Consider the following 13,516-nt stretch of genomic DNA (forward strand, 5'->3'; position numbering starts at 1 on the left):
TCACAACCCCCTAGCAAGACTCATTTGCCCACTACTGACCACAGGGTCCTCTGCGAGCCACCCGGATCTCCCGTCCAAGGGCGCAGGCCGTGGCTTCCAGTTCACATGTGCTGCCATATGTGACACCATCACTGCCACACACAGGATCATAGATGCCCGAACACACCTGCTGGCACACGCACTCAGCCTCCCCATTCTTCACGGCACATGTTGCCCCAAAAGGACACCGCACCCCAAGGCACGGGGACAGGGGCTGGTCTGGGGAGAATACAGGTCCTCAGTGAGCTCCTCCCATCCCCCCAGGCTCATGCACAAAGCCCCCAGCTCCACGCAGCAGACCCTCTCCCAGGGTGGGGACAGCGGACGGAAAGTGGACGGGGAGAGGAGCCGAATGCTCAGGACACAGCAGAGAAAGGGGCAGACACAGGACAGACGCAGACAGGGACACAGACCCAAACAGCCTCAGCCCCTGCCTGAGTGCGGGAGGGGCTGCCCCCAAGACATAGGACCTTCCTGACTGCCCAAAGCAGCTTGAGGAAGGGCCAGGCTGTGCAGCCACCCAGGCTGCTGACCGCTGACCACCAGCAGCCCTGGGACACCCTAGTGTGGGGGGGCGGGGCCTGTAGCCCACAGTCACCCCAGGGCCACAAGGAGGAGGAGGTGTCTGTCCACTTGCTCTGAGGACCACAAGGCCAGGCAGCAGCGAGCCACCCCCCCCCCCAAATGAGCCGGGGCAGACCTCGGGCTGTGGGCTCCTGGCGGCAGGCGCGGTACCTCATCCTGCCAGCAGGTCAGGCTGGAAGACACAAGAGGCGGAGCAGAGAGGGAAGGAAGGACAGACGCAGAGAGTGCGGAGAGATGGAAGAGAGACGGACAGACCAACGGACGGACACAGAGTGGGGTGTTGGCAGAGCCGCGGCAGCCCAGCCCACACATTAGACGCCGGCTCCGCTCTCTGCCCCCCACCCCCCCACCCCTCCACTCCCCGTGCTAAGGGCTGACTGACACTTGGCCTTTGGGGGGACAGTGGTGCCCCCAGTGTGGGACCCCGGGACTGGAGGCTTCTGGGGCAAGACAGCCTTGCACGGGTACGAGGGAGCCTGCACAGTGACCCCTGCCTCTGCCCACTGCCCCTGGGGGCTCCAGACACCCTCCACACAGAATCCACTTCCCTAGAGCCTACTGATGTACGACAGCCCTGCCAGGCCTCCCCCACAACTGGCCCTCACCCAGGACCCCAGGAGGAGCATGACTCAGGATGGAGATGGTGTGTGATGACAGGCAGCAGGACTGACTCAGGACCGACTCAGGACCAGCCCGTTCTCAGCACGGGCCCCACCCGCCGGTGCTCACCACACGGGCCCTGGTGCTTGGCGGGAATGGTGCGCTGCTGCCGACACTCAGCTTGCTGACGCCAGCAGTCATTATCATACGTGTGCCCGTCGTGAGCGCACACGGGTCTATAAGCCCCATCACAGATGACACGGTCGCAGGAGCAGCGGGGGCGGCCTCGGCGGGACAGACACACAGCATTGAACCTGCACACATCTGGACACTGGTCTGGGAGGGTGAAGCAAGGAGATCACTCAGCTCAGAGCACCCTGTCAGCCCCCATGAGGCACGTAGAGGGGACCCATGGGCAAAGAGGGGAGGATGAGTGGGTACCAGTGAGGACTGCCAGTGACTGTGGGACAGGCAGGGCCCTAGGTCACACCACCAGGAACCACCCACCTTGAGGCTGGCACTGGCCAGAGCGCACTTTCTGGAGGACAAGGCCACGGGTGGCTCCCGTGCGGCCCATTATGCAGTCGTTGTCATAGGTGACTCCATCATCCCCGCACACAGGTGCTGGCCGAGAAGGGCAACTCTCTGGCCGGAGGAGCATCTCAGGATGCCGCGTGCGTGGGTGAACGCGGCAGACACGGCTCAGGTCATGGTGGGTGCCCTGGCAGGGGTCTAGGATGTGGGAGGGCAGAAGTCAGGGTGCTGTGCCACGCAGACATGCACATGTAGAAGAAACATGGCAGGGCACGGGGCAGGGCTCACCACAAGGGCCGTCAAACTTCTTGACGATGTTCTCCTGGCGAGTGCACGCGAGGCGCAGAAGCTGGCACTCACTGGGGTAGTCAGCACCGTCGCTCCCACACACGGGGCCCTCCGGGGGCCCCCGGCAGGTGGCAGGGCACAGGCATGTGGCTGTCTGCCCATCTGCTGAGCGCACACAGGTGCTGCCGAAGCTGCATGTCACATTGGAGCAGGGGTCCCGGGAACCTGTGGGTGGGGCGGGACAGGGTCACGGAGCCATCCACTGCATGCTCTGGAATGCCCCCCTCATACCTGCACTCACCACAGGGTCCGCGACTGAGTAGGCGGATGCGGCGCTGCTGGCTGCACTGCGCCCGCTGCAGCTCACACTCATTGCTGTAGGTGGAGGCGTCAGAGCCACACACGGGCGCCACCACGGCGGGACAGGCACTCTTCTTGCACACGCAGGAGGCTCGGCCTGAACCCCCTGCACTGGGCTCACACACAGCACCGAAGCCACACAGCATTCCTCGGCATGCTGGGGAGTGGCACAGGGGAAGGAAGGGAAGGTCAGGGCCCAGCACCTGCTGCCACCCAGGCCCCAAGGTCCGTGCACATTTCCTGCATCCACACACCTGCACAGACCAACATGCATTCAATATGTTCAACCCCCTGGGGACACAGCCACCCATCCACACGTTTGTGCTGGCACTCATGGGAACACGTGTGCCCATTGAGGCCACGTATACATACCCTTGCACATGTGATGGGGCCTGGCCCCTCCCCCCCTCAAGCCCACCAGCCCCAGGGCATTTCCTCATGGTAGCAATTCTCAGCCCTCTTCCCCTCCACAGCTGTGGAGGGGGCATCTCCCTGATCTTGCACCAGCACCTCAGTGGGAGCCCCACACAAAGCAAGAAACAAATCCTCAGGCCAACTCTACCACGGGGAACCTGTCCCAGTTTTGCTTAGACCCCTCCTCACATCAGAACCAGAGCCCCTCACCTGACCCCTGACCCCTCAGAGGCCTGGTCCCTCCTGGGAGCTGCTCCAGGGCCCAACACCAGCTCAGCACCCAATACCTCTGGCCTGAGCTCACACACTTGTAGAGCAGATGGGTGGGAAGTCTCTGGGGTCAGCTCACCTGCTCCATCTCTGGCTCTGGTCGGGAACCTAGCACTCTGACCCCAGGCTTCCCCCTATGTTCTCCTTTTCTTCCCACATCTTTTCCCTGGGGGCCCTGCCTCGTGGGCTTTCCTTGGCCTCCCCTTCTCTACCCGACCTTCTGTGCCTCCCTCAGGTCTCTCAGCTGTGGTTTTCTTGAAGGTTCCTGGCTCTCCTGCCCTCCCAGGTCTCCCCGGGTGAGAGCTGATGGGGCATCTCTCCTGGAGCCCCCACCTCTGCACACCTCGTCCCCAGGCCTGCTGTCCCACCTCAAACGCAGCAGCCACCTCCTCTGGGAGGCTGAGCACTGGGTCTCTGCAGACCTGTAATCTTCCTCTTTAAACATTTTAATTCCTATTTTTTTTTAAAGATTTTATTTATTCATAGAGACACAGAGAGAGAGAGAGAGAGGGGCAGAGGGAGAAGCAGGCTCCATGCAGGGAGCCCGACGTGGGACTCGATCCTGGGTCTCCAGGATCACACCCTGGGCTGAAAGCGGCGCTAAACCGCTGAGTCACCTGGGCTGCCCAAACATTTTAATTCCTAACTCTGTAGTTAAAAACTGCTATGCGCCCAGCACATCCCAACGAAGGGGCCGCTCCTGACACCCACCGATGAGAGACCACAGCTCCTCCAGTTGGAGGAATGCAGAAGGCTCTGGGACACTTTAACCCAGAGCTGTCAGGGAGAGCCCCTCCTGAATAAGGCCAACTGACTCCGTAGGACCTCCACTGGGACTTACACACACCCACAGGCACAGGTTTATAGGGTGCAGCTGTCTACTCTAATAAATGTTTAACTGGGTCTAATTATCATTAATAAGTTATGGTGGAGACAGCGGGTGGCTCCCTCCATCGTCTTCCAGCAGGCTCAGGAAGCAGGGCAGGAGAGAGAAAGCACCACCGTTCTGGGGAGGGCAGGGCCCCAAAGGGAGCTGGAGCTAGCTGTTGCCACAGCAACAGCCCCCATCAGGCTCCTTCACATCTGATTGGCAGCCCTACCCCTGCCCCCCCACAGGTTGAGTGAACAGGGGCCTGAGGCCAGGGTGGGGCCCATGTGCACACCCCAGCCTGAAGTCCCTGTGACCACCCGTGCTCCCCTCCCACCGATACTTCTGTCTTCCTCCTCCCACTTCACCTGGAGATCCAAGCCAGGCTACTGCCAACTCTGCATTCATCTGCCTGGTGACTGTGGGCAAGTTATCACCCTGCCATGCTTCAGGACCTCCTTATGTGAGTGGGCACAGTGGGGCCTACTTCCCAAGGTTACTGTGGGGCTAAAGGGGCTGACATCTGCAGAGGCTTGCAGGGTGCTCTGTATGCAGCTCTAGTGGAGGGTCAGCTGCCATAGTAATGACAATTGTTGTTACTGTCATTACATTGGCTTCCCCTCTGTCCTGACTCAAACCAAACTCAAAGCCTGTCCCCCCATGAGACTCTTCACACCCTGTCTCCCTCTACTCTTCCCTTAGCACATTTTTCTCACCTTTTTTGCTCAAGGCTCCTGGGACCCCCCAGACCAAATCCATAGGCACTTGCCGAAATCCATCTGACTACTGTTTGGCATCCACCAGACCTCCTAACCAAGGTCTCTCCCAGAGTCCTGACCCATGGCCAAAGACTTGGTCCTCCTGTCAGTACACTCCAGGCTCCCGGCCTGGCTGTGGAGTGTCTGTGCCCTGGAGTCAGGCCTTTCTCCCTCTGCTCACCTTGGTCCAGCCAGACCCTCCCAAAGCCCCAACCCCTCAGACAAAGACATCTACTCTTGGATGACTACCATGTTCCTTGCCCACCAAGACCTGCACCCTTCCTCCACAGCCCAAGACAGTAACTAGGGGAGGATGGTGATGATGACAATGACAGCTAACCTGTGATAAGCAAGCCTGGAGCACTGGGTCAGGTATATAGAAGGTGGACTGGAAGGGGAGGGGCTAGGGGCAGGAGATCAGAGAGACATCTTGAGGACAGGTTCTTTGGGACTAGCTGTTGGCCTGAAGGTGGCTGAGGGCAGAAGAGAGGCCAGGGTGCCTCTGGGGCCATCAAGCTGAGGCCCCCACACTGACTCCCAAGTCAGACAGGTGGGTCTAGGTCCCAGCCCTTCCACCTCCCACCACTTTGTGGAGCCTGCAGCCCTCTCAGAGTGGCAGTTCCCAAGGAGCAGGGTCTGGGCTGTAGAGCAGGGGTAGGTCTCATGGCTCCCAGGGCAGCTGCAGCATTTGGTGATGTGATGTGGGCAAAGCAGAAGCTTGGAATTCATGGCACTCATCCCCTGTCCACGGTGAAATGGGTTCCTTCCCCAGACCCACGCTCAGGCTGTTAGGTCCGGGGAGGGCTGCTCCCATGCATAGTTTTGATGCCTACTTCACAGCTGCCTGTCTACATGTCTGTTCTCCGCTCCCTCCGGAACTAGGGAGTCATAGAGGCTCAAGGTGAGTCTCTTGACTGGACATAAAACATGCACAAGTACACATACATGCACACACATGCAAGCAAGCACATAAGAGCCATGCCCTTCATGTGTGAGGCACCACTCATACCACACCTCTATTAGCCCTTAACCATTACGTAAGCTGCCCCTCGTAAATGTATGTAGAGCACCCCTATGGCCATGAGCCACACTTGCCCAGCAATGACTACTACAGGAGGCTTTCCCTGACCACTCAACTCCCCAAGTGCAGGCTTGCTCTCTGCATGCCCAAGGGCCCCCTCACAGTGTGCCATGCCGGAGGCGGCAGTGGTTTTTTATAGCCACCGGTTGAAGTGGGTATATTTAAACTCCCCTCCTGCTCTCGGGTGAATTAGGGGATGGAATGGCCTGCCCATGGCCACAAATACACAGTGTGTATGCCTAAGAGGGATGACAATGGCCATGGCATGGAGCTGTCCCCAAGTGTGCAGTAGGGTCAGGATGTGGGTGCGAGGGCCCACATGGGCAGCAGCAGGGAAGGTCAAGACACACATAAAGCAAAGGAGATGCACCAGGCTTTTAGGGTTCAGGAGAGGAGGCTAAGTACACTGGGAAAGGGGAAGGTGCTCCCACCCAAACCCAGTCTTTAAATCCAGACAGAGCCCCAGGCCTCTTGCCCACAGCCTGTGGGAAACTCAGTCGGGTCTCCAGCCCCCAGCCCACTACAACGGAGTATCCTTTTATCCCATATATGGATAGCTTTCTATGTGGGGTTCTGAACTCCGGCAGGTACCTGCCCAGCAGGGAGCTTAGGTGCTGAGCATAAACTTGGAAACTTTCAGTGTCCCCACCCAAGGACAGAACCCCAAGCCACCTTTTCCTGTGACACTAACTGCTTCATCCCCTCCCCCTCTCACATTAGCTGAATTACAGCGGCTCACAGACCAGCAGGCGTCTCAGGGAGGCCACGTCCCAGCCCACAGAGCGGGTCAGAAGGCCAGCCCTAAGCTGTTCAGTACCAGGGACAGGCTCTGCAATCTGTCCCCAATCAATGGTCCTTCACGACTCCCCGCCCCCCACACATATTGTCTGACCCATCTTACAACTTGTAGGCCCCAGGACTTATTCCCAATTTTTGGGCCAAGAAGGGCAAGGCCCAGAGAAGTTGGAGCTTGTGTGCAATGGCTCATGGCCAACACAGGCCCAAGCCCAGGCCCAAGGACCCCACCTGTGCTCTGCTTGTCTCCCGATGTAGACATCCCAGGAAGGACCCAGGCTCCCACATCCAGCATCCTCTCTGCTCCAGATACACCTAATATGTCTGGTGTGCACACCCCAAGAATGGCTCCTGATCCCTAAGAGTGCCACTGCCCCTCCGAGCACAGTCTCCCAAGTACAGCCTGTCACCAACTGAGGCCCCCCACTCCACTTACCATCTGGAGGCGTTGGGGGCGCTGGTGTGAAGTGGGTCCCAGGTTTGTCTGGAAGAAAACCCAAATATCTGAGTTAGGCCTCTCTGAGCAGGCCTTTCCATAGCCTATCCCTTTGCCCAGTCTGGAGGGGCCACCCCTGCCCTCCTGCTCTTGCCCTCTATACCAGTTGCCCATCCCCAACCCTTCCCTGGCCCCATGCTGAGCCCCAAGGACCGGCCAAAGCCTGTGAGTAGCCAGAGGACAGGCCCTTCCTCTTCTCTGCCCCTCCAGCTGTGTGGTCATGGCCTAACACCTGTCGGGCGGGGCCCTAACAGCCGGGGTGTAGGCAGCCACCTATTCCCAAGATGAGCCCAGCCCCAGGCCCTGCCGAAGCTCCCCCTTCCAGTGTGGTCAGCTGCTCCCTTCCTCCCCAGCTCCCAGAACACGTTGTCTCTGCAGCTCAGGATGAAGATCAGGTCCTCCATGGGACCAAGGACAAGCTCCGAGGGGCCCAGGGATCCAGAGAGCAGCCCATCCTGTCCCTGGAAGATGCAGGTGGCCCATCTGAGCAGCATCTCAGTTGGTAGCCTCTGGGGGACCTGCCTGTCCCCTAGTCCGTGGTGGCTGAGGTAGGGGAGCTCAGCCAGCAGAAGGAGGGTCACACGGGCCTGGCCCACAACCACGTACAGTTGTTGAGGAAAAGCAGCACCGCGAAGCCCAGCGTGGACGTGGCCAGCAGAATCAGGCAGACGTTGCAGGGAATCATAAAATACCGCACCAGCAGGGAGACCCCACGCTGCTGCCGGGGGTCCCGCTCCAGAGGTGGCGGAGGCATGGCCCTGGGTTCCTCAGCCCCACTCTCAGGGGATGGGGGCTCCTCAAGGGGTGCCCTTGGGCCTCCTCGGGGCAACTCCCCCCATCCTGGGACCCCTGGGACAGCTGACAGCAGCTATGTCCTCAAAGTTCAGTGCCAGTCACCGCCCGGGGAGCAGCAGGGCCCCGCCAGCGCCCTTGAGGCTCATAACGGGAGGTGTGCAGAATTCCCAGAAGGAAGCGGAGGCGACGCTGAGGGCCAGCCCGTGGCCCCCCCTGGTGTCCACCACCCGGTAGCGGTAGCGTCGGCGCCGGTAGCTCTCCGCAGGGCTCCGGCCGCGCCCGGTCTTCCCCAGCCCGCGGGAGCCCCGGAGCCGCCCCGGCGAGGGCCAGGCCGAGGAGCGCGGGCGGCGAGGGCAGGCGCGGCGGGGTCCGCGGGCGCGCAGGGTCTCGGTCCGTCCGGTCCGGTCCCGTCCCCGGCGGAGGCGGGAGGAGCGCGCGCGTCGGACGGAGAGAATAAAGGGCCGGTCCTCGGTCCTCGGTCCTCGGAGGGCCGCGCCTCGGTCCCGCCTCTGGGCGAGCAGCGCCCGCTCGCGTCGGCCTCGCCCGGGCTGAGGCGGTGAGTGAGGGGCGAGGGGCGCCGCGAGGGAGGGCGGGGAGTGGAGACAAAGGAAGCCGCCTCCGGGGACCCCGGTGTCCGCGGGGAGTCGGCTCGCGTCGCCAACCAAGGACCGGGCGGAAGAGGACGGGAGGGCAGCCGCACAAAAGGCACCGGAGGGGCAGGGGGATGGATGGGAGTGAGGGTGGGGGCGAGGTGGGCGCGGGGCTGGGAGGCAGAGGAGGCAGGTGCTGGGGCGGGGTGGGGGCGGGGAGAAGGTGCGGGGCGGGGTCAGGGGCTGGGCGGCTCCCCTACCGCGCCCACCCCAGGAGGTCCGCGGGGTCACTCCGACTCCCCGCGGCGGGCGGGGGCTCGGCCCTGCACGCGGGACTCCGTTCGGGGCTGCAGTGTGCGGGGGTGCCTGTGCGCGCGTGTCACCGTCCGTGCTTCTGCGGCCCCGCCCTGGCAGTGTGCAAGGGGTAAGGGTCCCAGGTGCACGCGCAGGTGGAGGGCCGGAGGGGTCCGACCCGAGGGCGGAGGTGGAAGGACAGGCCCACCCCCACCGCCCCGCCGAAGTGATGGTCACACCTCAAACCACCCGGGCACTCCCCACCTCCCCTCGGACAGAGGAACATGCAAATGAGTTCCTTGGAGAGGAGCATTATGTAAATAGTCGCGGTCCTCCCGGCACCGTCCCGCGGGCCTGGAGCGCCCCCCAGAGGCCACAGGGAGCATCGGGGCCGTGACGTCACCGCCGGACCGGGGCGCGGGGCAGTACCGGAGCCAGGCCTCTCCACAACCGCCCTCCAAGCCCCTGCCCTGGGAGGGGGAGAGGCGGGGTGGGGGTGGGGGTGGGGGGGTCAGCGCAGGAGTGCAGCACCGGCCCCATAATCCGCACCAGTCACGTCCCACCCTCCGCAGCCGGAGTCCCGTAGGCGGCCATCTCTGACTCACCCTCCGCCCCCCTGCACCCCCATCCCGCCACCAGCCTTTGCGAGGGATCCCTGAGCGCCCCCCGCACCACACCGACCGCGGCTGGCCGCTTCCAGCCTGGACCTGGTCACAGGCCTTCGAGGACCTGCAGTGACCTCTGCCTGTCCCTCTTAGAGTCCGCCAGCCCTTTCTGGGGAGAGAGGAAGAGGAAGCCTGGCCTCCAAAACAGAGCGTCCCTCTTCTCCTTGGGATCAGGGCCCACCCAGCCCCATTCCAGAATCCCTTCTGGTCAGTTCTTTCCAACAGCTGCTGACCAACTCCCCGCTCCAGCTGAAAAGACGCGAATTGCACCACGGCCCCCCCATACATGCCCAGTCATACCCATCTACACAGAGTCCCACACTCTGCAGACAAATACCTGTCCACTCACTCAGAGTTACACACACCGCACTCAGTCCTCCAGAGGAGTATCTGCATGTGTGGTCAGCAGGTTTCCCTTTCAGCCAAATGGCTATTGCCACAGCCACCAGTGCCCCCCTGGTCACTTTAGGTCTCATCTCAGTCCACCCTGGGAAAGAAGATTGAACACACCCCCTTCCTACAGGTGCTCCCTCAGATCTGTGGGGCTCCTCTGCCCTGGAACAGGCCCTTCCCGGTGCCAATTCTCCACTCATCCACACTGACACCACCCCAGGGGACCAACAGACATTTTAGTGCCTCAACTCCTACCACACCTCCACCTGGACACTCCCTAAGGTCCCTCTACCCTATGCTATATTCAGCGATGTCATAAACATGTCCCTAGAGCCCCCTCCCTCCTGATCAGGTAGGTTTGTCCACAGTCCCCCCCCAGCCCTCTCCCCCCCACCCCCACTTTCTCAGCCAGAGCAGCCACCTCTCAGCCAGCCGGTGCCCAGTCCCATGAGGTCCATCTCCTTTGACACAGTGCCACATCCCACACAGGATTAGCCCATCTTGTCAGGGTCCCCCATCACCCACAGCAGAGGTCATCAAACTTCTTAGAGCCTGGAACCTGGGGTTCTAATGATCCCTAATGAAACTTCGCAGGAAAAGCCAATAAACAAAGTGGTTCCCTCACCTCACACCACAACGGAGCCAGAGCAGCAGGCCACCAAACCACCTGGAGACCCTGGCCCCTGGTCGTCCTTACCTCCTCAAAGGTGCCTCCCATCCTCACCTCATTGGACCTTGGCACTGCCCACACCATACTGATAGTGCCAACAGCTCCCCAGGGTGCCACCCTGGACTGGGAGCACCCAGGGCAGGGTCTGACTTTTTATCTTCTCAGGGCAGGGCTTGGCTCAGAGCCCAGAGGCTTAGTGTGGTGAGTCCCAGCAGTTCACACATTTTCCCGTTTACTTGTCCCTGCAGTCCCCCAGGGTCCTCATCCCTTGGCTGAGAGAGGGCCCCATGGACAGTGCCAAGGGTCAAATCCCAGGCAATGCTCACATGCCTGCACAGATGGACCATCTGCTCTCACCACAGCATCACGGGTAGGCTCTGCAGGAGGGAGATACAGGAACCAGGGTATGGGAGGGTTAGCCCAGGGATCAGTGTGAGCCTGGGGTGGGGGTGGGGGAGCAGATGTGCTCACCTTCAGATGCTCACTTGGAGGGGAAAGACTGGCCCACCCGGTCAACATGGGGGTGGGGCTTAGGGCCTGGCTTGGGGGAAGGGGAGCCACTGGGCAGCCTGTCCTTCCTGGCCCCAGTCAGAGTCTAAGCCCCTGACAGGGGCTCCACTCCACGCCTTTAGAGAGACAAAGGGCCATTGAGGCCCCAGACCCAGCAGGGGGAGGGGAACACAGGCTACCAGAGCTATTTTGGGATCTTCAGACTCAAAATCATTCAGCCCTGACCAGCCCACGCAGGCGCATGCCCTAGGAAGGAACAGAGGATATTCTGAGCCAGAAATTAGCCCCTCTGGTCTCCAGGCTCACACACAGCAACATGTGACTGCACAGATGTACACATGCACATCCAGGGTTCCAGGTGTCATGCAGGCAGACACCCAAGTCAGCACTCCACGGGGTACTGGGTGTTACACACTCCTTCCTCACTCGTTGGCATGAATATACATGGGGTATCTCACACACACTCTCAGCTTCATGCAGCACAAACCTTGTCCCTCACCCACACAACACACATTGTGTTTGCTCCCACATACACGCATGTGCACACATGAAGGCTCTGGTTGGGTACCTCCAGGTACTTCTTTGAAACTGAGAAGGAAGGTGAGGGATGGGATCTAGAGAAGATGGGATGTCCAGCCCACTGGCAACCTGCTGGCCGCTTTCTTATGCAGATGACCCCCTCCTCACTCCTGAGGGACCTGGGCCCAGCTTCTCAAGAAAGGATAGGGGTGGAGGTGGGGTAGCATCAGCTTCTGCTTGGAGTGGTCACGGCACACGTGCCCACACACACTTCTAATGTTGGGGCCTCTCCTGGCCAGAGCCACCTCCAGCCTATCTGTCCACCCCCTTCCCTGGGGATCCTGAGGTGCGCACATTTTTCTGAGGACAGAAAATGCAGCTGCCATGGAGGGAGCAGTCAGGCATGGGCTACCTTGCTGGCCAGAGTCACAGGTCCTGGCCGCCCTGGTGGGGGAGGGGAAGAGGACCAGACAGAGCCGCCCCCACCCCCAGTCCCCAGTCTCCTGGTGTCCGCTCTCAAGTGGCAGTCAATCCCTCCTTCTGGGCCTCCGCAAACAATGGGCATTTCACAGCGGGATGTCGCTGCTGGCCTGGGGCCAGCCACTGGGAAGGAGGCCATGTCAGGCCCCAGTCTCCAGTTCCCACCCCAGGTGAGGCCAGAAGGTACCCATGTTTGACTCTGCAGGCTGTGTGCTCACCCACCTGCCACCTGGCAAGGCCCATACTTCTGCCTGTTTGTCCCCACTGCAGGGTGGTGGGATGAAATGACAGTTTTGAGGAGGGGGCTCAGCAAGGCTGGATGCTTGGGTGCCAGCTGCCTGACCACTAGCCTCCACACCTGTCCCCCTTCCTTACACATGGCTGGCTCATGGGAGCCTGGGGCCCCTCCAGCCCTGTCTCACTAGCCTGTCTGAGCTCCTCCACAGAGCAGGCAGTCAGATAAAGTCTCTGCCCTCAGGAGGGTTACACTGAGGCCTCTACACAGAGACCTGGAGGATGGAGGAGTTGACACAGATCAGTAGGAAGAACTTCCAGACACAACTACGAAGTCCCCGGGGCCTGCACGGGACCAGGCGATGCCAGTGTGGTGAAGCCTGAAGGTGACAGAGATTAGGAGTAGGAGATAAGGAGGTGGGGGCAGATCCTCAAGCCTGGGGGGACTCGGGGAGGGAGCTCAGTTTGGGGCCTGGACACCTGCCAGGACACGGGGCTGGAGCCACCAGGGGGCGCCATGTGAACAGAGAAGCTGGAGAGTAGGTGCCTACAGAAAAAGCAGGGGTGGAGTAGGGCTGACCCATACCCTCCCTTCCTCTTCTCCAGGACAGCCCCATATCCACCTCATCCTCCATCAGGCCTTGCCCCTGTCCAGGAGGAAGAGAGAGCAGGAGAGGCACACAGGTGTGGGCAGCATCCGGTGGATCAGGACACCCTGTGTTCCTGCTGAGGGCCTGGCTGTGTCAAGCTGGGCATCCTTCAGAGGCAACGGGGGATGCACAGCCTGGCACCCAGGCCTGAATGGAGGTGATTGGTGGAGGAGATGACCAGGTGGGTGTCAGGATGAAGAGGAGTAGCAGACACACAGTCGCTGGGAAGCAAGGAGGACAGAAGGACAGACGCAGCAATGGGGTCTGTAGGGAGAACTGTCCCCAGGGGCAAGATGGAGGCTCAGTGGGTAAGGAGCAGCTTGCTCTCTCAGCCAGCAGGTTATAGCAATGGATTCTGGTTTTCCAGCACATTCTCCCTCCCCTCCCCCCCCAGCTACAGGGACACCTGCTGTCCTTGCGCCCACGGAACCTTGTGCTGTCTTTTCTGCCCAGAACATCCTTCCTCCTTTGCCTTTAGCCCTCAACACAGAGCACACACCCTGAGAAGCCCATCCAGAACCCCAGCAGGGCTCCATGCAGGGGGCAGCAGGTCTTGCCAGTGACCCCATTTCCAGTGAGGATCTGGTACTGCGCTGTGAAGGATGTGTGGATGAGGAAGGAGCCTCCG

General features: G+C 60.9%; 1 protein-coding gene across 9 annotated transcripts in view; it reads right to left on the reverse strand.

Moving 5' to 3' along the window:
* The window catches only part of AGRN (agrin), a 33,898-nt gene that overhangs the window by 12,031 nt on the left and 8,351 nt on the right, over positions 1–13,516 (reverse strand). For 6 of the 9 annotated variants that reach the window (XM_077891740.1, XM_077891739.1, XM_077891741.1 and 3 more), the window contains exons 3-8: positions 7,029–7,076; positions 2,348–2,563; positions 2,047–2,271; positions 1,732–1,956; positions 1,354–1,560; positions 40–258 (exon numbers count right to left, since the gene is read on the reverse strand). In XM_077891740.1, the coding sequence (XP_077747866.1) occupies positions 40–258; positions 1,354–1,560; positions 1,732–1,956; positions 2,047–2,271; positions 2,348–2,563; positions 7,029–7,076 (1,140 nt within the window). Of the gene's footprint in view, positions 1–39; positions 259–1,353; positions 1,561–1,731; positions 1,957–2,046; positions 2,272–2,347; positions 2,564–7,028; positions 7,077–7,694; positions 7,980–13,516 lie in introns of those variants that run through there. The other 3 variants (XM_077891747.1, XM_077891746.1, XM_077891745.1) reach the window with 1 other exon arrangement.

This window comes from Canis aureus, chromosome 3 (genome assembly GCF_053574225.1).
Source record: "Canis aureus isolate CA01 chromosome 3, VMU_Caureus_v.1.0, whole genome shotgun sequence".
Lineage (NCBI taxonomy): Eukaryota > Metazoa > Chordata > Mammalia > Carnivora > Canidae > Canis > Canis aureus.